Raw genomic sequence first — 25,823 nt, forward strand, 5'->3', positions numbered from 1 at the left:
GAAATGTATATTTTCTGCAGTGTAACGATCCATTTGTTATTAAGTCAATGGTTAGATACATTACCATCTAAATATGTTACGTGCAGATTTAAATGCAACCTTTAGGGGCAACTCAGTAGCAATTTATGCCTGTCCCTAATAATTGTTCGTCCCCTCCCCCCCCCCCCCCTGCAAGTGGAATAGGCACTAAATTACACACAACACCGTAATATTTATGTTCTTAGTCTAAATTGCACGTTTTTTCTTGTAACATTTATATGGTATGCAGCAGAAGTTAGTATTACTGTGTATATTACAAGTCAAACTTTATAAAAATACACCAATAAAGATTATATACCATTATATTAACACTGTATTTGTACCAAATTATTTTATGGAGGTGAACATGCTTCTAATATAAAGCGTCCATACCTTACTTCTGGGGTCTCCCAACAGCTAAATAAGAAAAAGAGAACAAAATTAGAACAAAGCCCAATTAAACAAACATACACACGCACTTCAGTACTTGATGCTGTTTACGAACGTGTGGTACAAAAATAACTTTCATTAGTGTAGTCATTTGTATGAGATGCTAAATAAATACAGAACACACCAGTGTGTCTCTGTGGGGAAAATAAAAAGGTTTATACAGCACTTTTTCAGTTTAAAAAAATAGAAACAATATACACTATATGATGTCACTGCTCATTAATAAATAACATTGTCAGCACAGGCAGTGTTCTGTAACTATCCAATCACTGTCTGCTGACAATTACAGTTACATAGTAGTTACATAGTTACATAGTAGTTACATAGCTATATAGTAACATAGTAGATAAGGTTGAAATAAGACATATGTCCCCGATTTGTACGATCGCAGTTTAATGGGGGGGGGGGGGGGGGAGGAATCTTATTGTATCTCATTGGCTTGTAAAAATGCAAGTGTGAAATGAGTGTCTAATCAATAAACGGAGCAAACATGAGTGAATGTTACAAAGCTCACACAGTAACAGCACAGTAACAGCACAGTAACAGCACAGTGGCAGCACAGTGGCAGCACAGTGACAGCACAGTGACAGCACAGTGACAGCACAGTGACAGCACAGTGACAGCACAGTGACAGCACAGTGACAGCACAGTGGCAGCACAGTGGCAGCACAGTGACAGCACAGTGGCAGCACAGTGGCAGCACAGTAACAGCACAGTAACAGCACAGTGGCAGCACAGTGGCAGCACAGTGGCAGCACAGTAACAGCACAGTGGCAGCACAGTGGCAGCACAGTGGCAGCACAGTGGCAGCACAGTGGCAGCACAGTGGCAGCACAGTGGCAGCACAGTGGCAGCACAGTAACAGCACAGTGGCAGCACAGTGACAGCACAGTGGCAGCACAGTGGCAGCACAGTGGCAGCACAGTGGCAGCACAGTGGCAGCACAGTGGCAGCACAGTAACAGCACAGTGGCAGCACAGTGGCAGCACAGTGACAGCACAGTGGCAGCACAGTGGCAGCACAGTGGCAGCACAGTGACAGCACAATTGCATTAGTTAACAGGTTCTTACAGGATACCCACTTAACCCCATGACTGACAGACGGGCCAGCAATGCATTGCTCCATACTGCACTGCTGCAACATTTGGCAACCAAAGAGTTAAAGGAAATTAAAATCGTCCGCCCATTACCTTAAGTCAGGGTGCGCAAACTGACGGGCGCGAGATTCCCTGTGGGGGACGCGGCGGTTACAGGGGCCTCGTGCTCTTCCAGAAGGTATTTAAATTCAATGTAGTGGGAGCGGCAAAGGCTGTAACTTCACTTAGCTTGGCTCAGACGGCTTCTGGCGGTCCGTCGCCATGGCATCAAATGATGCCGCGTTGCCATGGGGGCGCAAGGAGGAGGGTGAGCCAGCAAGGGGGCGCAGGGGAAAAAATTGCACACCCCTGCCTTAAGTGACCCATATACAGGGACACTGAATGATCAGGAAGGAGAAGAATTTATACAGACCCCCCCACCCCAGCCCGTGTACCCCCACTAATCACGCAGAGTGCGCCTGGATAAAGTCCAACCTCTCATATCTCATTATCCTTAGTGCAGAGGCGGCCAACGCCAGTTCCCAAGGGCCACCAACAGGCCAGGTATTAGTGCAGTCACTGACTGAGCCACTGATTAAGCCACCTGTGCTGAAGCAGGGATATCCTGAACACCTGGCCTGTTGGTGGCCCTTGAGGACTGGAGTTGGCCGCCCCTGCCTTAGGGGAAATAAGCTGAAATGAAGCACTAACAGAGCATGCCACTGCTCTTGTATATTGGTTTTGGTTGTTTTGCATGGTCTTCCCCTGCTGTTTGACATCAGTATAACCAGCAAGACCGTTCTTTTCGAAACCAAGGGCGTCTCTCCTAGTGACATACAATACCGCGTAGTTATGCAAGACGTCCAGTCTCAGGCGTCCCTTTCCTCTTACCAAAGCATCTGCCACAGCTGCCTCCAGGTCTGTGCTGGAGCTGAGGACTCTCATGGCATTCCCAGAGGGTAGTCTGCCTGAATGGCTCATCCCAAAGCGATCTGAGCAGAGAGACGGGGACCTGATTAAGACTTAGAAAATCAATCACAATGCTCAGGATAAACTGGACAGGCAGGGAAAGCATCTTGTGTCTGTCCACCAATACAATGTATTAAAGCACAAGTGAATGTGTAGATTTGCAACGGGTTAAAGTGCTTTAAGAGGACAATCATATCCCAAATTAATAGGTTACTAATGTCCACAAAAAGAGGGAGATCTTGTGTAACTAGCTACATGTCTGCAAAGAAGTTAAAACTTCCATCCCGTCCATTATAAACGAACCCAGCGGGTTTTTCCCCCTGAACTCGGGTGAATCATTGTGGCTTCAGGTGCAGCCCTGCTGTCTTGTCCTTCCCGATATCTCTCGCCCTGCTGTTTTCATGAATAAACCACTGGTGCGTGGCCACCTGGCATCTGATCACCCAAAGATGTGAATCCAGCTCAAGGTTTGGAAATGAGGCCCGGTGGCAGTGTGGAGATGGTGAACAAGCAAAGTTACCAAACCTGGGCTGGAAGGAAATCTTTACGTGGTAAGAGCCGGGCGAAACCCTGAGAAAGTAGCTGTCATACATCATTACTCACATGTCCATGTACACTACATTTATAACATATCTGGTGCTTCCATGCAATGGGCAGTCAGCAGGCATGCGAGTCACGTGTTGGCATAAAGCGGAGCTGCGCTGCTGAGTGATCCCAATAGAGGTTTGGGATCGCTCAGTCGCAGGAAGGAGACACACGTGGCAGTGCCACACTAGCTTCTCATTTCATTAGTAACACTTTTCTATGAGCCAGCATGAGGCACACTGCTGAAGTGGTGCAATTCTGGGGCAAAAACATTGAAAGCAATACGGAGAGTTGAGAATACATCTATAATGTGGAATTGTATTGGTGGACAGAAGTGGATACGTGCTAACCCACCAAACTGAGACCACCAAAGACAAATCTTTGTTACCTGCTACTTGAAGAGAAATAGATGAATGAAATGGTAAAACAATAAAGTTAGCCACAATGTGATGGATTTTCCAACATAATAAAACATTGCATGTGATTTACTGTCCCCCTTTTTTAATGCATTCTTTAGTCAAAGTTTGAAACGCTACATCTATGTCACAAAGCTTTACAGGTAGAGTTTATCAGAGAAGCCCGTGAGTTAATGAAAAGACTTATTGCAAAAGTTGGTTTTTGCACAGGGGTGGGTCTTCTGCTTACACAAATCAAGTCTCGGCTGTGAGGTGGGAATGAAGGAATGAAAGCTTTGGCATAACTTTACAGAAGAGAATTACTTTGTGACCCGCTGTGCTGGGACCGTTAGATGATCCACTACAATGCAGAAAGATTAATCAATTGGTTGGTCTAAACACACACCAAGTCATGTGCTGCTGCATTAGAAAAGGGTAAACAGTTTTTACTAGAACATAGATAAATGAGTGGCAAAGTAAGATGTAAAACAGAAATTTATATATTATTTACTATCATTTAAATTCTTGTGTGTCTTTCCAGTGGCAAAACACGACAGCGAGAGTCTGTTTTCAGCAAAAGTATTGGTTCAGTCTCCGTTATTGCACACACAACACTTAAAAACAAGTATACAACTGTCTCACTCCTACAAAAGAATGCCATTATTGTGCTCTGCCCTAACACAGCATTAGGCAGAGAAAGTAACTAGCCCTGTAACACGTTTTGTGACACCCTTTTTTTAACAGGGAATTTTTGGGTGCGACACACAAGAGTGAAAGTGTTTGATTAGTCTGGTGTTTTTACTAATAATTAGATTTATGCCTGCATCAACACTACAGGAGTTGGGCTACCTTAAACTTGAAATGGCTCCTAGGGAGGATTATCTGATGATAACCCCAGTGTTTGAAGTGTGGTAGTATGAGGGGAGAATCCCTTCTTACAAACCTAGATTACCAATACAGGATCCGTTAAAATAGGTAACCTCTTCCCTTTTTACAAATGGTGCTCAGAGAACATTTTACCTTTTGTTTATAAGGATTGTGCCATAATGCATTGAAACAACTGTAACCCCTTCTCTGCAAGAGGGGCCCTTCAACATAGCAGAGGGGTTAAAAGGCAAGTCTTGATGTGCCCTGTATCCACGAGTCCCAATACATATCACTGAGACCGAGAGAGGGTTGTCTGGATTTTAAAGCAGTTAAGGCTGGAATGCCACTTACTCCGATAGGTCTACTACTGCACTACTGCACTACTGCACTACTGCACTACTGCACTACTGCAGATGTGTACTGGGACTCAGGGGCATCATTATACAAACATGCATGGCTGGGAATGGTGAATCCCAAAGTCTCAGTGATATAGAAGAATTTAAATAAGCAGCTCTTTACTGGGAGTTGGGCCCGAGGGCACTTATATCCGGAGTGGCCAATTCCAGTCCTCAAAGGCCACCACCAAGTCAGGTTTTAAGGCTATCGCTGCTTTAGCACAGATGGCTCAATCACTGGCTGTCGAAGACTGAGCCACTGATTGAGCCACTTGTGCTGAAGAAGGGACTCATTGAGCAACCGGTGCTGAAGCAGGAATATTCTTAAAACCTGACCAATTGGGTGGTCTTGAGGACTGGAGTTGGCCACCCCTGACTTAGATTTAGCCACTGGTCACATCCTTGCATGAAGACAGAGTGGCTGAATCCCAGTAATAGGCCTTTGTTACTTACAATGGAAGAAGATAGCTCTGCTTTTAACCAATATTCTAAGCAACAATATTTGAAAACAATTGGGGTATTTTATAGAGAAAGAGATAAAACAACAGTCACAGTTTGGAGCCGGCATATTTTCCTTGGGCACGCGAATGCAATACCAGCAAACAGGATTAGGAACCATGACAGGCGTGCAGCCATAAGAAAAACCCACAGTTTAGCAGAGAAATGGGCGGGTACCAAGGATTTATTTTCCTTCCTTTATACTGATCCCTGAAGCCATTTAAAAGAATTGTGACATAAAATGCAACCATATATTTTCTATTACATGAAATTGTCGCGTGTGAATTCCATTCAAAAATGATGCAAAAAGGGTGAGCCGTTTGCCATCAGCATTACATTATCGATTGAAATCTCTTAAAAAGACATTTTCCAACTTTGGAAATATGGTTCCTCTAAGACAGCTCGTGACTAAAATCGAAGGAGCCGTGTATCTCCTTCCCACTTTGTGGACATGACTTAAATGCTCCCTGGCAAAATAGATGAAATTATATTCAGAAATAAAAGAAGCATTTAGCAGCAGCAGCCAACTTCATAAGTAAGAAAAACAAGGTAACCGCTCAGACTTTCAGAAGACAAATATTTGAAATGTGTCTGCTCTATGTCCATCTTTCCTCAGCAGACGGGACTGCAAAGTGCTTTTAAGCCAAAGCCCTCAGTTACTGAGGGTTAAACTGGCTGCTTTCCAAAAACAGAGAGTTCCTTTGTGCTTTTTGTGCAATTTGCCTATTAACCGACTAATTTGTTCCTGATATTTACTACCTGTTTCTGTAATCATGATGCTGGCTGCTGTCTTTAGTGGAAAACGTAAGGGAGAAGAGACAGAATGACATGTTTAGCGAGCAAAACAGCCCTAATTTAACATGATCAAAATGATACTGTCTTTTGTTGAAAGTGGTATGGAAATAAAAGATGTAAATGAGAAATATGACATGACAGCTGCTGGCGGAGAAAGGCTTGGGATGTGTTTAAGCGGCTGTAGCACATTCAGTGATGAAGCAGAATCATGCAGTTAGCACTTGTTCACCTGACTGCCCAACAGACTCGGCGGTGGAGAGAGCACTAGTGGACCTGGAATGACGTCGAGAGGCTGCAAGAAGAAGGAATGGCAAACACCCACGGGGTTAACACGCAGATAACAAGGAGACAAAACCAGCGTACATACAGGAGCTCATGATCTCTGAAGACGTCGCTCTCACAGGAGGTAAGAATATGGAGCCGGGTGTGAATGGACAAGAAGCATGAGACGCAAGAGCGTGAGATTAATGGAAGCGTTCCCACCTTATAACTGAAAACATCTGCTCATCAACTAGACAAATCGTTACGAAAAAGGATGGTTTCTTGTGCTTACTTTGGCACATCTCAGTGCAGGTTTACACCTACTTATTAACCTTTTTGCTGCCCGGGTGTGAATGGGGTTAAGCGGTTTTTCTAATACAAAAACAGCAATTCATGAGTTTTTTCCCCCTCTTTAAAAATAAATAAACATGCTTCCTGCACTGTAACACCAGTATATACCCAGTCCCAAAGAAACTCCCTTGTACTACAGTAAACAAAACAATGTGTTAAAGAATATTATACGGGACACATACGTGCGAATGAGAGCTATGCAGAGGGAAGAAGATTGCAGCGGGGGGTTATGGGTCTCATAGTAGTACATTGAATTGGTTTATTTACGTCTCTTCTTTAAGGAGATGGAGTTTGTGGGACTTGGATGTGCATTGTGTTACTCGCTATGGCTTATCGCCAATGTCTCAACCATCAGTAACCTGCTTACAATTAGTAACTGACGTGTCAGAGACATCATTACCAAATGCAAATTACCGCACAGATCTATTAATAATGCAGTGCCAATTACTCCTCCTCGGTGATAAACCCCAAGGAGATCACAGTGCCTGGTAAGGAGGGAAGTAATGGTATCACCATGTGACATGATGGCATGGTTAATGACCACATCATACTCATACATGCATTGTTTTGGCCAGCGGCAGGATGGTACCGGGCTCTTGTTGGGTGCAGACTTTCGGACAAGCATGGCTTTTGGGATACACCATTCCTTTTGGTTCTAACTGTTCATTAGAGATGCGGGAAACATTTGCACAATATTGAGTTCACTGCGCAATTTGTAGAATCACATGACCAAAATATGCATCACGGAAAGGTAGCGTGACCACGTTTTTTTCATTTAATTCATGGGGAAATAAAATGCGAAAATTGTGAAAATTTGTGCATTTTTAGAATCTAAAACCCCCTGCAAAATGTCCCAATTTCCACACCCAAATGTTGCTGAAAAACATTTGCATCTTCTCGTCTGTTCACCCTCTAGGATTTGGGCTGGAGAGATGCTGTGTATTGGTACAGTCTGTCTGAGCCAAAGTCCAGAGATTGGGGTGTGGAATTTGGCAATAAAATCCCTGGTAATCGGGTATCACAGGAAAATACACACGCTAAATTCACCCAGTTTTCACTTAACACAATTGCCATTCTTCTCACAAGAGAATGACCATTTTCTACTTTTTTACCATTATTCACTGAATGAAATCTTGCATATCACAATTTGGCTTATTAAATAATACACTACACTTCTCTGTGCTAGCACCGTGTCTTTCTATGTACTCAGTAACATCCCATTGTTCTGTGTATGAGTTAATGTTATGGGACCTCTCTGTATTCCACTAACCCTCTCATTGCCAGAGGGAACTTTAACACCCTGCAAAGCTGCTCAGCGCATTGTTGAGTAATGTGTTGCAAACCGTTGCAGTCTAGAAGGGTCTTATTATGCATGTTTTATACATAATACAAATACAGTATACAGGCATACCCCGCATTAACGTATGCAATGGGTTCAGAGCATGTATGTAAAGTGAAAATGTACTTAACGTGAAGCACTACCTTTTTTCCACTTATCGATGCATATACTGTACTGCAATCGTCATATACGTGCATAACTGCTGTAAATAACGCATTTGTAACAGGCTCTATAGTCTCCCCGCTTGCGCACAGCTTCGGGACAGGTAGGGAGCCGGTATTGCTGTTCAGGACGTGCTGACAGGCGCATGCGCGAGCTGCCGTTTGCCTATTGGGCGAGGGGAATCAGAGCGTCACTACTACGGTGGTCTGTAGGGCAGAATAAGTGTCCGTACTCGCGAAGCGAGCGTATGGACACAGGGGTATGGTGCTATTGAAAATATGTCCTTACTCGCGAATGTACTTAAAGTGAGTGACCTTAAACCGGGGTATGCCTGTACACCTCTTACTATTTGTAGAACCACTCCAGATATTTTCTCATATTTTTAATTTTCGATAGCAGTCTCGTCACAAAATTAGTTATTCACCTCCCCCCCAAATGTAAAGCAGTAATACAAGTTAAGTGGGGATCAGTAATGCATGTTATTTCTCAGAAGGGCTCTACCACGTCTTACTAACTGACTGGATTTACTTATTAATCTTTCCTTAGGTATAAGTCAGATTCTGAAGAATGCAGGATATTTCCATTTCAATGGTTCTTCAGTTTTAATTTTAAAATAAAAATAAAAAAAGCATCATAGAAAGTGTTGCTTTTGCTTTAACACACCTTTAAAAAACCTTGCAAAGAAGGAGAGGTGGTTAGTTTCCGATCATAATACAAATACTGTAAAGAAACTGAAAGCCGAATATAAACACAGGCCGTTTATAATTAAAGCAGCATTTCATTCAAAATCCTTTGTGTTTTTTAATAAATCAGATAATACTTACTGCAGTTTATTCCCACTTTTCATGCCCTTTAATGATTTTTTCGTGGATTCAGCTTCCTTGAGTTGCTAGAACAACTATTTAGGAAACCACAGCACTTCCTCTTTTGAAATAGGCGGCCATATTGCGTGCCCTGGGAAACAGGGTCACGAGAGAACGGATCGATGGGCAGCTTATAATACATTGCCATAAATGTAAAGAACGGCTGCATTTATTAATCGAAAAACGGGCGAGAAGAAATGCTGCTTTAAATGAGGGTTAAATATTCATGCAAAGTTACAAGGTGTGTGGGCATAAGAGCAACATGAAATATTAGTAGCCTTTATTTCGTGTAGCAGGGTTCTATGTATGTACACTAGAGGTATTGGAGCAATATAAAGTTTTGATCCCCATTATTGGCCGTGGGAATATAACCTTCAAGTGGGGAAGAAACTGAGAATGTTTATTTTTTATGGGGCAGGATGTTGTACATTTTTCTTAGTTCTACAAGCAGAAAACATGCAGTCACATACAGCAACATCCAAATAACAGATGCCTGGGATTCTCTTAAAACCTGACCTGTTGTGGGGTCTTGAGGACTGGAGTTGAGCCCCCCTGCTCTAAAGGTTCCACGTAGTAGTGGCCAATAATTGGGGGTATTATGACATGCAGAACATGACGGAGAGAAGGACAAGCACGTTTAGTGAATATTAAAACAGCAACCCCTCTACTTTCTAATTAAACCTACAGTAGGTGATAGTGGGTCTCAGAATAAGGGCTCCTTACTGTGCTCCTATGCTAAAAGACCTCCAGTTTGAGGGATATTTCACTTTTTCATTGCATAAACTTAGCCCTGAGCAACTTCCTGCCATTGTGTCAATGAGCGATGCGGGCATCACCACAGACTGGCTCAGGAAACGGCACTGCGGACCGCGTGGGCACATCCTGGAGTGGGCAATATTTGGAGCACAGTATCCCACATGCAACTGAGAGAGGTGCCTCAGCTCTGAAACCAAGCAGAGCGGATTGCTGCTGTAATAGATCATCAGGGTGGGAGGGGAGAGGGCTGTGCACCCCCCCGATCTCCAGTGACTAAGTACTCACCCAGAGGAGCAAAGCCCCGGGCGGGACTTGTATCTCGGCTGCTCTCACGGCTGGTATCGCGGCTGCACCCCTGACTCATGCTGGGTCTGGGGATACGGCTGCTCCTTGCTAGCATGTGGTGTGGAGAGTTAGCAGATTAATTCAACACGTGTGAGAGAGGAAGAGAAGGATACAGTGCTACCTCAAAGCAAGCCTGGTAAAAGTAGGTTAATGTTATTACTGCACCGACAAACCTAATTATCTGCAACTATTTCAGGATTCCTTTATACATATAAAGGATGGCACGCACCTGTTTGGAAATGATCAGATTAACTTGCGTCACATACACACACACACACACACAATACAAGGTCACACACACAAGGTCACACACACAAGGTCACACAATACAAGGTCACACAATACAAGGTCACACAATACAAGGTCACACAATACAAGGTCACACACACACGGTCACACAATACAAGGTCACACACACGGTCACACACACACGGTCACACACTCGGTCACACACACACAACCACACCAAGGTCACACACACACACACACACACACACACACCAAGGTCACACACACACACCAAGGTCACACGGTCACACACACACCAAGGTCACACGGTCACACACACACACACACACAACAAGGTCACACGGTCACACACACACAACAAGGTCACACATTACTTTCTGCTTTAGCAGATAGGATATTTGTAAAGCTGCCCAGCTCTGTCGATATGTTATATTTCTGGAATTGATAGAAATTAAGGTTTACACTTTAAAGCTTTATTAAGGGGGAAAAAAAACCTGATGTTTTCACTATTTAAAAGGGAATTTTTTTATAAAACGGTCTTTCTGGGGCATTAGAGAGAATATATTGTGTTTAATGTAAAATGGAAGGTTAGCGGCTCTGCAAAGTACATCTTACTGTGTCGTATTTAACCCCAGTGAGTCCGTGGACCAATGGCCCCTCTGTGCGATATTCAGTCTTCCATCATAACTCCATGTACACATGCATTAGTGAGCCACTTACATTGAATTGTACCACTCGGTATAAATACACATTGTTTCTGCAGACTAACCAAAAAATAAAGATGCTTTGAGAATACCCAACGAACACTTCAAACATGAGATTTTCCTCAGGGTAAATCTAGGCATTCAGGGGCAAAACGTAACTAAAATCAGCTCTACTTTCCACTGTCTCTACAAAATGGTACATGCTACACCGTACCCAAGTCCTAAGCATCCCCTGGCACTGTGTGTGGTGGACCTCTACGCCCCTAACTGTGAGAAGAATAATTTATCTCAGCCAGGACAGAACTCTGAAGCTGCTGTGTGATGTTCACCACGTGTATTACTTTTCCTCATGTCAGCCCACGGACCGCGCCAGACCTGCGAAGCCATAGGACTCCAAGCCAACAAAGTCATCCCAGAAACCAAGCAACCGGGCGTAAGGATGGAGGAGTCTGCACAATGATGGCTATGAATATGGATGAGGATCTGAAACGGAACCCATTTTCTATTAACCCATTAGCTGCCCGAGGGGCCAGCAACGCACATGTAATACCATGCACAGCGATGCGTTGGAGGCCGCTCTGGCAGTGGAGGGGTTAATGATTTTGGTGCCGGCGCACAGAAAATCAATGCTGTGATACATTTAGAACACACTACAACAAACAAAATGAACATTACCAAATATCTGTTTACAGAAGTCCCTAAGCGCAGATACAATGTAAATATCTTCTGTGGGGGTAAGCCACGGGAATACAATTAATCTCCAAACTGCTCGCTGTGATGTACAGGAGACTATTAATTCTCAAATATAACGTTCCTCCGAATTCTTACAGAGCCGTTTCTCTTAGAATTCATGTATTAATCATGGGGCTCAAAAACCCGTTACTTTTGTGGATACAAACACCTGCCAGATTTTAAGAAACGAGGAACAAAAACAAAAGGGGTCTGACTTAGTTTAAAGCAGCAATTCCCCCACAAAGGAAGTATTTGTTTTCTTGTACCTGACTTGAACCTCCGGAGCTGAACCCTTTGCCAATACTTGCAATGCAAAACAAAGATGGCTGCCGGGCCCCCCACCCAGAAGCTGCAATGTCACCTCACGATGAGGTCATAGCTTTTTTAATTTGCCGACAAAGTAAATTTGAACCCAGCCAAAAAACAGCTGAAGACGGCTGAGGTTTCCCAGCGTAACCCTGATGCCTGGGCACATATTGCCGGCGTTCTTACCTAATCCTATTCTGTTTGGGCTGGTCTCGCGACTGCACCCCTGGCTGCGCGGGATCTTGCTCCGCTTCTCAGAGGGCGGCATCTGCGGGATCCTTTGAGCGCCGGACGAAATCCCGCCGTAGCCGCTCCCCAGCAGCTTTCCTGGAGAACTGGCCCGGCTACCGGCTGCAAACAGAGTATTCGTGATTAAATGAGGTTACAGATCATGGAGTTATAATCATTGCAATGAGTCAACAATATTTCCTGGTCCTTCTTTCTATATTAAAAGGAGCTTTAGACAGTTGCAATTGTGTCGTCATACTCCTTCTTACTTTGGACTGTAGCATGATTTTGGACGAGAGAGTGCCAGACACTAACAAATATGTAATGTACTGAAGCTCCCCCAACAGCTACCAGCCCCCAAACTCCTCCCTGGGCTTTGCCAATACCGGCTTGGCTGGACTAGCAGAGAAATTAACAACGCTAACAGTAAATAAGTGTGTTCCTGTCTTAATTACGATGCATAGACTGGAACAGAAACAAAGGTGTGAGCTGTCTGCACGGGGGCTCTCTCTTGGTGAGAGAACACACTGTCCACCAACTAGAAAACCAGGAATGTTCCGCCAATTTAGTGATCTGATTGGCTGAACGCCACTGGGCGCTTTACAGGACTCATTGTCTCTAAATTGTGAGAACTTGGCACTTACAACAGTGGCCCCCAAAGGATGGCACGGGTGCCAAGTGATGGCATGTTATGCTTTGTCCGGAACTCGTCAGTGACAATATAATCAGTAATACACTAAGGCAGGGGTGGGCAACTCCAGTCCTCAAGGGCCCCTAACAGGTCAGGTTTTAAGGATATCCCTGCTTCAGCACAGGTGACTCAATCAGTGGCTCAGTCTTCCACTGCCCCACCTGTGCTGAAGCAGGGATATCTTTAAAACCTGACTTGTTGGTAGCCCTTGAGGACTGGTTCTGGCCATCCCTGCACTAAGGGGTTATTCAATAAAGTCCAATAACGCTGATCAGCACCATCGCTCTTTAAAAAATAACCCCCTAAAGCATTTTTATGTACAGCGTTAAACAAGAAGGGGAAAGTGAGGCAGAAGTGCAAGTTGTTTCTTACCAGTGGCAGGATTAGCGGATCTGGATCCTTTAGTGTGAGAGCAAGTGGAAGGACAGCAAACAGGGATTTAGAAAAAGCAGTAGGTCTCACTTCACATGCATCCTACGCCTAGATCATGCAAAGCTTCCAGTCATACTGTATTCCTGTGCCCGTGATCCATCGCCTCTCCCACTTACAGGCTGCCTTTAATGAGTGTTAGAGGGGCATGGGATGCATTGTACAGTCACGCTGTGCGAAGGGGCTCCATACCATCGCCACTTACTCTTTTGCATCGGTAGTGTAAGGCTTCTTAACCAACTCACCCCAAGCGGTCATGCACAGTAAAGGCAAGGAAGCGAGAGATGCTGAAGGCAGAAGAACAGCGCAGACTGCCGCCAAGGACAGAAGCAAGATGGCGTCACTGAGCCAAAGACATTTTTAAATTAACTTGGGGGTTTTAAACCTCCACTGGCTGCGATTTCCCTATTCATATTTAACGAAGCTGCAGGTGCCCTCCTGTAATGGCTCATACGTCGTCTCTTTTCCTTACGTTGGGACTGCGAGACTATTTTGGATCTGCTGCGGCCGCGGGTGTCGGCGGGCGTGGAGGTCGTGCTAGTGCTGCTTCCAGAGCTCTGTCGTCTTGTGCGAATGCGGCCTACACCGTACACAAATAACACAGGGTTACAAACGCTTCACTTTAGCTTTACCCCACCGGTTTCTGCCAGGCCCCCCGAATCTGTCTGTTATCTCCTCGAAAGGAAGACAGACTTCCCCACGCAAGTATTCCGGCAGACTGGCCTGCTGGGATTTTAATACATTTTAACATCTCTCGTTGGACCCACAAAATAATCATTTGTAATAATCTTTGTTTCTGATATCGGGCTGGAGATGCCTGCAGCAGATAAACGCTCGTCAATATAAACTAAACAGCGGATTCCCTCCACGCTGCGGCGATCGCAACGTGGCGCCGCCGTTACTAACGGCTCTCAGAAGCAGAGGAATTTATTTTAATGTCTGAAAAGACTCAAAATTAAAAAGAAAACATCTATGGAACGGGGGGGGGATTATTTGACAATTACCATGGTGGTCACGCTCCTGAAAACCTGAAATTCAAATAATAAAGAATATAAACACTACGTAGGAAGCATGGCTGTCACGTTAACCATGTCACTGCTTGGTAATGCGCTGTGGGGGGTACAGCAGTCCTGAGTGGGAACATTTCTGAAGGTTAATGGGACGTCTGTGTATAATAAACATTGTCCCGTTTCCACCCCTCAGTTTACACACAGAATGAATAATATATAAATGCATATAAAATATGATGTATTGAAACACCATGGCACACAGATCCGCACGCAAACTCGTAATAGAAGACTTTTCACACGCAAAATAAGTCTCTCACAGCTATTCCAAATACTGTTTTTTAATTTTTTGCAACAAAAGAGCAAGTGATTATACTAAATTAACTACCTACAGCCACCTGCAAAGAAAGGAGTGTCTTTAATTCTCCCAAACGAACTAATAGTTCCAATCTAGCCTAGAGAGATTTCCATGTGTCCTAGATTTTACAGGTAACTCATAAAAGGGTGACGTGCCCCCTAACACAGGGGCGGCCAACTCCAATCCTCAAGGGCCAGTAACAGGTCAGGTTTCAAGGATATCCCTGCTTCAGCACAAGTGGCTCAATCAGTCAACAACTGCACCACCTGTGCTGATGAAGGGATATCCTTAAAACCGGACCTGTTGGTGGCCGCGAGGACTGGAGTTGGCCGCCCTGCAATAACATATAGAGAACGCAGTGGAATCCATGTAATAAATCCCTTTGTCATTTAATTATTCAATCAATATAGGTTTAAAAGTTTCACAAATGTAGGCACAGAAAGCGTGAATCTCCCGGGTCATGGAATATTTACAATACATTTTGCTTTTGTGAGGGTTCCTAATGAACCTTTAGGTTTCTTAATGAAGGATCTAATCAGAACAAATGAAAGAAAGTAGATTAAATATATACAATAAAGACGCCTTTTCAACGCTAATTCAGGGAAGGAAAGTGGCTCCGAATTCCTACCCTGCGCTTCTCAGAGTCACACGAATTTATAGCTCACATATCAAATAGAAATCATGACTTTACCCAGAGTGCACCATTCTAAATGCCAGTGATATATACAAATACAGTGTTTACAAAAAAACAAACGTATTAAGGAAAACAGATCTGGTCACAACATACACGAGCAGAATATATTAGTGTCTTTGTTCCGGGAGGGGGAATAATACTTTAATCGATTCTAAATACGAGGGAACAGCAATACATTGGATTTAACTCTGCATTAAATGGTGTCATAGTGTTACTATAGAATATTACAGATCCGTCATATCAAACGTAAAGACAACATGAAGTCAGGACGAAATAACCTCCAGGGAAATGAATGTACAATAAGGAGATGATGGGGGAACAAGCGTGCCACAGCGCATGCGGGTCACCAATACGCACACATGGATACTAGAGAAAGACAACCTGGTGGGTACAGACTGCACAGCTGGAGACAGACTGCTGGCACAGAAACAAACTGCTTACCCTCAGCTTTAGCAGTGGTACCATCTTTAGGCAAATTAAACATAAAAATGGGGAAAGGGAACAGTAGGGAGTATTAGTAACAGTAACAGCAGCTGGCTACATGTGTTAGACCAGGGGCGGGCAACTCCAGGTCAAGTTTTTGGGATATCCCTGCTTCAGCACAGATGGCTCAATCAGTGGCTCAGTAAAAGACTGAGCCACCAGTGCTGAAGCTGCAACCTGTGCAGGGATATCCTGAAAACCTGACCTGTTAGTGGCCCTTGAGGACTAGAGTTGCCCGCCCCTGTGTTAGACAGACTGGTAAAAATGGAACAAAATCCCAACATGAGCCAAAGTATTGGGGTGTCTCCGAATTGTGTCGCTGCAGCTCAGCAGCATCATACACCGACCCCCTCACTGCGTGTGCGCTCCTACATAGGCCCAGCTCAGCAACATCATACACCGACCCCCTCACTGCGTGTGCGCTCCTACATAGGGCCAGCTCAGCAGCATCATACACCGACCCCCTCACTGCGTGTGCGGTCCCACATAGGACCAGCTCAGCAGCATCATACACCGACACCCTCACTGCGTGTGCGGTCCCACATAGGGCCAGCTCAGCAGCATCATACACCGACCCCCTCACTGCGTGTGCGCTCCCACATAGGGCCAGCTCAGCAGCATCATACACCGACCCCCTCACTGCGTGTGCGGTCCCACATAGGACCAGCTCAGCAGCATCATACACCGACCCCCTCACTGCGTGTGCGGTCCCACATAGGACCAGCTCAGCAGCATCATACACCGACCCCCTCACTGCGTGTGCGGTCCCACATAGGACCAGCTCAGCAGCATCATACACCGACCCCCTCACTGCGTGTGCGCTCCCACATAGGGCCAGCTCAGCAGCATCATACACCGACCCCCTCACTGCGTGTGCGGTCCCACATAGGGCCAGCTCAGCAGCATCATACACCGACCCCCTCACTGCGTGTGCGCTCCCACATAGGTCCAGCTCAGCAACATCATACACCGACCCCCTCACTGCGTGTGCGCTCCCACATAGGGCCAGCTCAGCAACATCATACACCGACCCCCTCACTGCGTGTGCGCTCCCACATAGGCCCAGCTCAGCAGCAGCATCATACAGCGACCCCCTCACTGCGTGTGCGCTCCTACATAGGGCCAGCTCAGCAGCATCATCATACACCGACCCCCTCACTGCGTGTGCGCTCCCACATAGGGCCAGCTCAGCAGCATCATACACCGACCCCCTCACTGCGTGTGCGGTCCCACATAGGGCCAGCTCAGCAGCATCATACACCGACCCCCTCACTGCGTGTGCGCTCCTACATAGGGCCAGCTCAGCAGCATCATCATACACCGACCCCCTCACTGCGTGTGCGCTCCCACATAGGGCCAGCTCAGCAGCATCATACACCGACCCCCTCACTGCGTGTGCGCTCCCACATAGGGCCAGCTCAGCAGCATCATACAGCGACCCCCTCACTGCGTGTGCGCTCCTACATAGGGCCAGCTCAGCAGCATCATCATACACCGACCCCCTCACTGCGTGTGCGCTCCCACATAGGGCCAGCTCAGCAGCATCATACACCGACCCCCTCACTGCGTGTGCGCTCCCACATAGGGCCAGCTCAGCAGCATCATACACCGACCCCCTCACTGCATGTGCGCTCCCACATAGGGACAGCTCAGCAGCATCATACAGCGACCCCCTCACTGCGTGTGCGCTCCTACATAGGGCCAGCTCAGCAGCATCATCATACACCGACCCCCTCACTGCGTGTGCGCTCCCACATAGGGCCAGCTCAGCAGCATCATACACCGACCCCCTCACTGCGTGTGCGCTCCCACATAGGGCCAGCTCAGCAGCATCATACACCGACCCCCTCACTGCGTGTGCGCTCCCACATAGGACCAGCTCAGCAGCATCATACACCGACACCCTCACTGCGTGTGCGCTCCCACATAGGGCCAGCTCAGCAGCATCATACACCGACACCCTCACTGCGTGTGCGCTCCCACATAGGACCAGCTCAGCAGCATCATACACCGACACCCTCACTGCGTGTGCGGGCCCACATAGGCCCAGCTCAGCAGCATCATACACCGACCCCCTCACTGCGTGTGCGCTCCCACATAGGGCCAGCTCAGCAGCATCATACACCGACCCCCTCACTGCGTGTGCGCTCCCACATAGGGCCAGCTCAGCAGCATCATACACCAACACCCTCACTGCGTGTGCGCTCCCACATAGGACCAGCTCAGCAGCATCATACACCGACACCCTCACTGCGTGTGCGCTCCCACATAGGACCAGCTCAGCAGCATCATACACCAACACCCTCACTGCGTGTGTGCTCCCACATAGGGCCAGCTCAGCAGCATCATACACCGACACCCTCACTGCGTGTGCGCTCCCACATAGGGCCAGCTCAACAGCATCATACACCAACCCCCTCACTGCGTGTGCGTCCCACATAGGACCAGCTCAGCAGCATCATACACCGACACCCTCACTGCGTGTGCGCTCCCACATAGGGCCAGCTCAACAGCATCATACACCAACCCCCTCACTGCGTGTGCGCTCCCACATAGGGCCAGCTCAGCAGCATCATACACCGACCCCCTCACTGCGTGTGCGCTCCCACATAGGGCCAGCGCAGCAGCATCATACAGCGACCCCCTCACTGCGTGTGCGCTCCCACATAGGACCAGCTCAGCAGCATCATACACCGACCCCCTCACTGCGTGTGCGCTCCCACATAGGACCAGCTCAGCAGCATCATACACCAACACCCTCACTGCGTGTGCGCTCCCACATAGGGCCAGCTCAGCAGCATCATACACCGACACCCTCACTGCGTGTGCACTCCCACATAGGGCCAGCTCAGCAACATCATACACCGACCCCCTCACTGCGTGTGCGCTCCCACATAGGACCAGCTCAGCAGCATCATACACCAACACCCTCACTGCGTGTGCGGTCCCACATAGGACCAGCTCAGTAGCATCATATACCGACACCCTCACTGCGTGTGCGTCCCACATAGGGCCAGCTCAGCAGCATCATACACCGACACCCTCACTGCGTGTGCGCTCCCACATAGGACCAGCTCAGCAGCATCATACACCGACCCCCTCACTGCGTGTGCGCTCCCACATAGGGACAGCTCAGCAGCATCATACAGCGACCCCCTCACTGCGTGTGCGCTCCCACATAAGACCAGCTCAGCAGCATCATACACCGACACCCTCACTGCGTGTGCGCTCCCACATAGGACCAGCTCAGCAGCATCATACACCAACACCCTCACTGCGTGTGCGCTCCCACATAGGGCCAGCTCAGCAGCATCATACACCGACACCCTCACTGCGTGTGCACTCCCACATAGGGCCAGCTCAGCAGCATCATAAACCGACACCCTCACTGCGTGTGCACTCCCACATAGGGCCAGCTCAGCAGCATCATACAGCGACCCCCTCACTGCGTGTGCGTCCCACATAGGGCCAGCTCAGCAGCATCATACACCGACCCCCTCACTGCGTGTGCGTCCCACATAGGGCCAGCTCAGCAGCATCATACACCGACCCCCTCACTGCGTGTGCGTCCCACATAGGGCCAGCTCAGCAGCATCATACACCGACCCCCTCACTGCGTGTGCGTCCCACATAGGTCCAGCTCAGCAGCATCATGCACCAACACCCTCACTGCGTGTGCGCTCCCACATAGGACCAGCTCAGCAGCATCATACACCGACCCCCTCACTGCGTGTGCGCTCCCACATAGGCAATGTACACCTAATGTGCACAGTTCTGCGCCTCCCTGCAATGTATACCTAATGTGCACAGCGCTGCACCTCCCTCAATGTATATCTAATGTGCACAGTTCTGCGCCTCCCTGCAATGTATACCTAATGTGCACAGCGCTGCGCCTCCCTGCAATGTACACCTAATGTGCACAGTGCCGCGCCTCCCTGCAATGTATACCTAATGTGCACAGCGCTGCGCCTCCCTGCAATGTATACCTAATGTGCACAGTGCCGCGCCTCCCTGCAATGTATACCTAATGTGCACAGCGCTGCGCCTCCCTGCAATGTATACCTAATGTGCACAGTGTATACCTGTTTGCTGCAGAAGGTGAACGTATATGATCATCCAATTTGGGACCAATGTGTTCCTTCACATCTACACTAGGGGTACATTGTGTGCGAATATCAGTGCCCTCCGCCTCAGCACAGGTTACTGCGACTGGAGAGCGCGGATAACACGGGAAACGGCGACATGTGAAGTGTTCCTCCTCACCTAGTGATGCATAGGATCCGGGCGGCAGCGCCGCAGCAGAGCTGAACGAGGTGGAAGTGGCCGAAGATGATACTTTTGACTTGGAGCTGGCTGCTGCGTTCACGTCGATGTCACTGCGAGAGCGCTGCAAAGACCCCGGGGTGGACACGGATTTAGCTGTTGCTGCGGTCACTGACGTGGAAGGAAGAGACAAAGCCAAGGAGGTCAGAAAACAAAGCAGCCACGTAATGCTGAACCCCAGTTTGTCACGCTGTGACAGCAGTCACGTAATGCTGAACCCCAGTATGTCACGCTGTGACAGCAGTCACGTAATGCTGAACCCCAGTATGTCGCGCTGTGACAGCAGTCACGTAATGCTGAACCCCAGTATGTCGCGCTGTGACAGCAGTCACGTAATGCTGAACCCCAGTATGTCACGCTGTGACAGCAGTCACGTAATGCTGAACCCCAGTATGTCACGCTGTGACAGCAGTCACGTAATGCTGAACCCCAGTATGTCACGCTGTGACAGCAGTCACGTAATGCTGAACCCCAGTATGTCACGCTGTGACAGCAGTCACGTAATGCTGAACCCCAGTATGTCGCGCTGTGTCAGCAGTCACGTAATGCTGAACCCCAGTATGTCACGCTGTGACAGCAGTCACGTAATGCTGAACCCCAGTATGTCACGCTGTGACAGCAGTCACGTAATGCTGAACCCCAGTATGTCACGCTGTGACAGCAGTCACGTAATGCTGAACCCCAGTATGTCACGCTGTGACAGCAGTCACGTAATGCTGAACCCCAGTATGTCACGCTGTGACAGCAGTCACGTAATGCTGAACCCCAGTATGTCTCGCTGTGACAGCAGTCACGTAATGCTGAACCCCAGTATGTCGCGCTGTGACAGCAGTCACGTAATGCTGAACCCCAGTATGTCGCGCTGTGACAGCAGTCACGTAATGCTGAACCCCAGTATGTCGCGCTGTGACAGCAGTCACGTAATGCTGAACCCCAGTATGTCGCGCTGTGACAGCAGTCACGTAATGCTGAACCCCAGTATGTCGCGCTGTGACAGCAGTCACGTAATGCTGAACCCCAGTATGTCGCGCTGTGACAGCAGTCACGTAATGCTGAACCCCAGTATGTCGCGCTGTGACAGCAGTCACGTAATGCTGAACCCCAGTATGTCACGCTGTGACAGCAGTCACGTAATGCTGAACCCCAGTATGTCACGCTGTGACAGCAGTCACGTAATGCTGAACCCCAGTATGTCACGCTGTGACAGCAGTCACGTAATGCTGAACCCCAGTATGTCACGCTGTGACAGCAGTCACGTAATGCTGAACCCCAGTATGTCACACTGTGACAGCAGTCACGTAATGCTGAACCCCAGTATGTCACGCTGTGACAGCAGTCACGTAATGCTGAACCCCAGTATGTCACGCTGTGACAGCAGTCACGTAATGCTGAACCCCAGTATGTCACGCTGTGACAGCAGTCACGTGATGATGAACCCCAGTATGTCACACTGTGACAGCAGTCACGTAATACTGAACCCCAGTATGTCACACTGTGACAGCAGTCACGTAATGCTGAACCCCACTATATCTGGATGTAGCCTTTCTTATAACAGAATATTACAGCGTATCCCACCAACTTTTTAATTAACAAGAAGTGACAATTTTAGGAAGACGTTTCCTGAAAGAGAGTGAATTTACTGAAAATATTAATCACCACCAAAATAAATCCAGTCCTGGTTATGGTTCCCATTTCCCATCACTTTACTGCTCACCTCTTGATACGGCACTGCCAGTGGGACTTCTTTTGGCTGTAAGCGGACGGCTGCGGGTCAGAAAGAATGTGGGTAATAGTTACAGCGGGCATGAAAACCGTGTGAATATCTATGCTTCAGAAATACACACAAGCCAATGAAAAGTCCAACTAAATCCCAAAGAAACGGTGTGCTGAGCAGGCCCCAAACTGATCCCTATGTAATGCTCACACATGCCCACTTTCTGTCAAGTTAAACGTGGACAGAGCAGACCCGGAGTAAAGTGTCGAGTCCAGTTCTGAGCTGGGCGAAGAGAGGGGGTGGAAGACTCTTTTGGGTAAAGGCAGGGTACAGTTGGGGTCCACATCCAAACCAGAGCCCGTTATCTCAAAATATTAGCGGCAAAAAACTGGACAAGAAGATTCATGAGCAAAAAAGTTATGATTGTAATGAATAGTTTTCTGTCCCAGTTTCAGTTGAATCTCAGTCTTTGATAAATAAACACAGTGTGGGTACAAAGGGGTCCCCCTGATCCAAACACCACTATTTCCAGCTCCACCCCCCCCCCTCCCCGACCCCGAGAAACTTAGCAGTGAAGTTACAGAGTTTAAATCTCAGAGGGGAAACAAAATGGCTTCCAAATATCAGGCCAATAGGGAGCAGCAATATCATTGGTTGTGGCTTCCTATTGGATGGCCATTTATAATCCCCTATAAAAAAGGGTAATTCATGCGCTTTTTTTTATTATAATTATTTTTATCATAGGTTGGAAACAGGGGGGGGGGAGGGGTCCTAAGCTGAAGCCCCTTAATCTCAGCTCTGGAGACCCCCTGCTTCCTGGGATACAGACCTCCGAAGGGGACGCCGGTATCTCGGCAAAGTTTAAAGCTCCCGCGTCACGCGGGCCGATGAGTGTCCGATCCTGATGATGTCACGGCTTCCTGCTGACCCGCAGGGCACGGGAGCTTTTAAACTCCGCCATTAAGTGAACCCTGCTAGCCGAGCAGACTGGCTACCGGCACCCCCTCCGGAGGTAAGTATCTCTGGAAGAAGGGGATCCCAGGAGCTCACATTAATGGGGTTCAGGTCCACAGACCCCCTGCTTCAATCCTCTGTTACAAATCACCTGCTTGGATTGCCTGTTTAAAAACCAAGGAGTAGGACAGGTAACCGCACTAGTATCTCGGGAAACAGGGGGTCCTCGGACCGGAAGATAGCACGGTTCAGCACCGGAGGACTCCCCGGTCCCAGTCCAGTAATTAGGGCGCATTGCTCCTTTAAACGACTTGACATCTCACACTGTGTTTGTAAGTGCGAGACGTGAGTGAGTGCGAGACGTGAGTGAGTGCTACTTACTTGAGGCTCTCCTGAGAGCTGGAGGAGGAGCGGTCTGATTGGGGCAGGGAGATGATGCTGTCGGAGTTCTTCAGGTGGGACTGCAGGGCCTTCTGATAGGAGGACTCCAGGTTGTTGTATAAATGCTCAGCGTCCTTACTGAAGTGACTGTGGAAGCCCCAGTAACACCTGAAAGGAGGATTGTGCTGGCGTCAGAGCAGAGGTGGGACACTTCTGTACGCAAAGGCCACCAACAGGTCAGGTTTTAAGGATATTCCTACTTCAGCACAGGTGGCTCAATCAGTGGCTCATTGATTGAGGCACCTGTGCTGAAGCAGAGATATCCTTAAAACTTGACCTGTTGGTGGCCCTTGAGAACTGGAGTTGACCCCCCCTGTGTTAGAGCCAAACGCAAAGCTTGTGACTTTAGGTATGGCCGGTATATTCTCTGCCGCGCTGAAGCATGTTACTGCTGCAGGGAAGTGTCAGCCATCTCTGCGGAATTACATGCGTTAAACGTAATCTGTCTTCAGAGAGAGACGAGGACAGAGAGGGAAATAGAAACAGCTTCATTTCCCGAGAGATCTCACACCGCATCCCGCACGGTAACGGAATAATCCATGTACAGAAGCTTCCGTGCAAAGGAAAAACAACAGGGGCGGGCAACTCCAGTCCTCAAGGGCCACCAACAGAGCAGGTTTTCAGAATAGCCCTGCTTCAGCACGGGTGGTGCAGTCAACGACTGAGCCACTGTTTGAGCCACCTGTGCTGAAGCAGGGATATCCTGAAAATCTGACCAATTGGTGGCCCTTAAGGACTGGAGTTTTCCACCACTGCAATAGACAGAGAAGCCCGAATGCTGCATCCAATATGACACGTTGTATAGCTCGTTACGGTCTGTGTCTCTGTTTGTCCTCTTCCCGTAAGTACAGTATGGGTCATTTAGCTCATTTCTTTGGCCAAAACATTTCCCGTCTGCAACAACTTCAAGGATAGATCCTTTCAGCAAAGGAAAGGTCCACTGGGCTTCGATGTCTGCTAAAAGCATGCAATGCAGACCCCAATATGTATGGCAAACATATTCAGCAGCTATTATTATATCTGTCCCTTTCCTGTTTATTTCAAACGTTTCTTAAAATATTTCCTTGTCAAGTTGCAAGCTCAAACGAGAACAAGATTGGTCTGACCGCTCGTCATGGAGCTAGTCCTCATAAAAGGAATCAAAATATAGCAATTCAAAACAAAGGTGCGTAGGAGGAAAATATAATATACTCCGTACTCATCCAAGTAGGATCAAAAAGATCCCCAAATAGCTGCACTCAATGTAGTAGACAACAGTGGTCCAGCAGATAGTTTGTCTGCAAAGGGCTGTCAGACAGACATCAGGACCAGTAATTAAAATAAAACAATAACTTTTTATTACATGCAAGAGTTAAGTGACAGTGTGATATTAACTATATACAGTGAATAAATATAATAAAATAAAATCCCTGTAGTGGAATGAAAGAGTAGATAGGAAACTGGGCTAGTACAATATGTTAGACCTGTCACAAACGCTTACAATTGCGTGTCTAAATATACAGTATATACCCAGAATAACTACCCTGACATCTAGGATGTACAAGGTGTATGTATGCTGTGATCACTATTAAGGATCAATAGATATAGGTCTCAGTAGGTTCTCTCTACGATAATGTAGCCAGTGTGTGCTCAGGTAGTAGTATCAAAGGTATAATAGATCTACATGTAATCAATATACATGCAGGTCTCTAAATATGATGGTGGGTTCCCTGTTATTGGAGTACTAAAATCATGACTGTCCATATATGAGGAACATAGAGACAGATAGACACAAAAATAGTGTCCTATAATGAAACAGGGAATGTAACAATTAAACTGACAGTATGTATAGATATACACGTGTCCACACAGACTGTATATCACACAGGTACTTAGTAGCGAAGTCGCGTAGGAGTAATAGGTAATGTATCAAGTAGATACGAGACAGAGTATCAAAATCAGCATACTAAACCCCTTCAATTAAAGGTAAGCGGTCGCGGTGGAACAAATATAATCTCAGATGAAATTACATCATAAACCGTACAGGACAAAGAAAAATAACATCTTTTGGATTTGTTTTGCATATTTATTATATATTTTGCATTTATTGCTAAAGCAATAAAAACTAGTTTCTAGGAGGGTAACCTTACAGTATTATTTTACCAGCTTAAAAACGTCAAAATAATAATGAAATATAACAGGCAGCGCTTTTAGTGCAGCTTTTAAGGGCTGATATCTTTGTAAAAATATTAGATTTTGTTTGCACGTTTAAAAACTTTACGAATCCGTGTGATTTAGGTGCTTGCGCCTCAAGCGCTGAATGTGTTAAAAAGAACAGACAATAACCCTGTGGCTGGCAGCAAAGGAGTTAAAAAAAGGAAAATAAAAACTATGACACCAACAAGTT

The 25,823-nt window shown here is 47.1% G+C and overlaps 1 protein-coding gene across 31 annotated transcripts in view; it reads right to left on the minus strand.

Annotated features, from left to right (window-relative positions):
• The window catches only part of LOC142499853 (CLIP-associating protein 1-A), a 209,151-nt gene that overhangs the window by 100,363 nt on the left and 82,965 nt on the right, over positions 1 to 25,823 (minus strand). For 8 of the 31 annotated variants that reach the window (XM_075609806.1, XM_075609816.1, XM_075609807.1 and 5 more), the window contains 12 exons: positions 23,378 to 23,545; positions 22,043 to 22,092; positions 20,269 to 20,439; positions 15,964 to 15,987; positions 14,468 to 14,491; positions 13,936 to 14,043; positions 13,407 to 13,433; positions 12,302 to 12,466; positions 10,065 to 10,172; positions 6,277 to 6,339; positions 2,435 to 2,535; positions 412 to 435 (listed from right to left, as the gene is read on the minus strand). In XM_075609806.1, the coding sequence (XP_075465921.1) occupies positions 412 to 435; positions 2,435 to 2,535; positions 6,277 to 6,339; positions 10,065 to 10,172; positions 12,302 to 12,466; positions 13,407 to 13,433; positions 13,936 to 14,043; positions 14,468 to 14,491; positions 15,964 to 15,987; positions 20,269 to 20,439; positions 22,043 to 22,092; positions 23,378 to 23,545 (1,033 nt within the window). The remainder of the gene's footprint in view (positions 1 to 411; positions 436 to 2,434; positions 2,536 to 6,276; positions 6,340 to 10,064; positions 10,173 to 12,301; positions 12,467 to 13,406; positions 13,434 to 13,935; positions 14,044 to 14,467; positions 14,492 to 15,963; positions 15,988 to 20,268; positions 20,440 to 22,042; positions 22,093 to 23,377; positions 23,546 to 25,823) is intronic. The other 23 variants (XM_075609824.1, XM_075609823.1, XM_075609838.1 and 20 more) reach the window with 12 other exon arrangements.

Source organism: Ascaphus truei, chromosome 7, assembly GCF_040206685.1.
Source record: "Ascaphus truei isolate aAscTru1 chromosome 7, aAscTru1.hap1, whole genome shotgun sequence".
In the NCBI taxonomy this organism is placed as follows: Eukaryota; Metazoa; Chordata; class Amphibia; order Anura; family Ascaphidae; genus Ascaphus; species Ascaphus truei.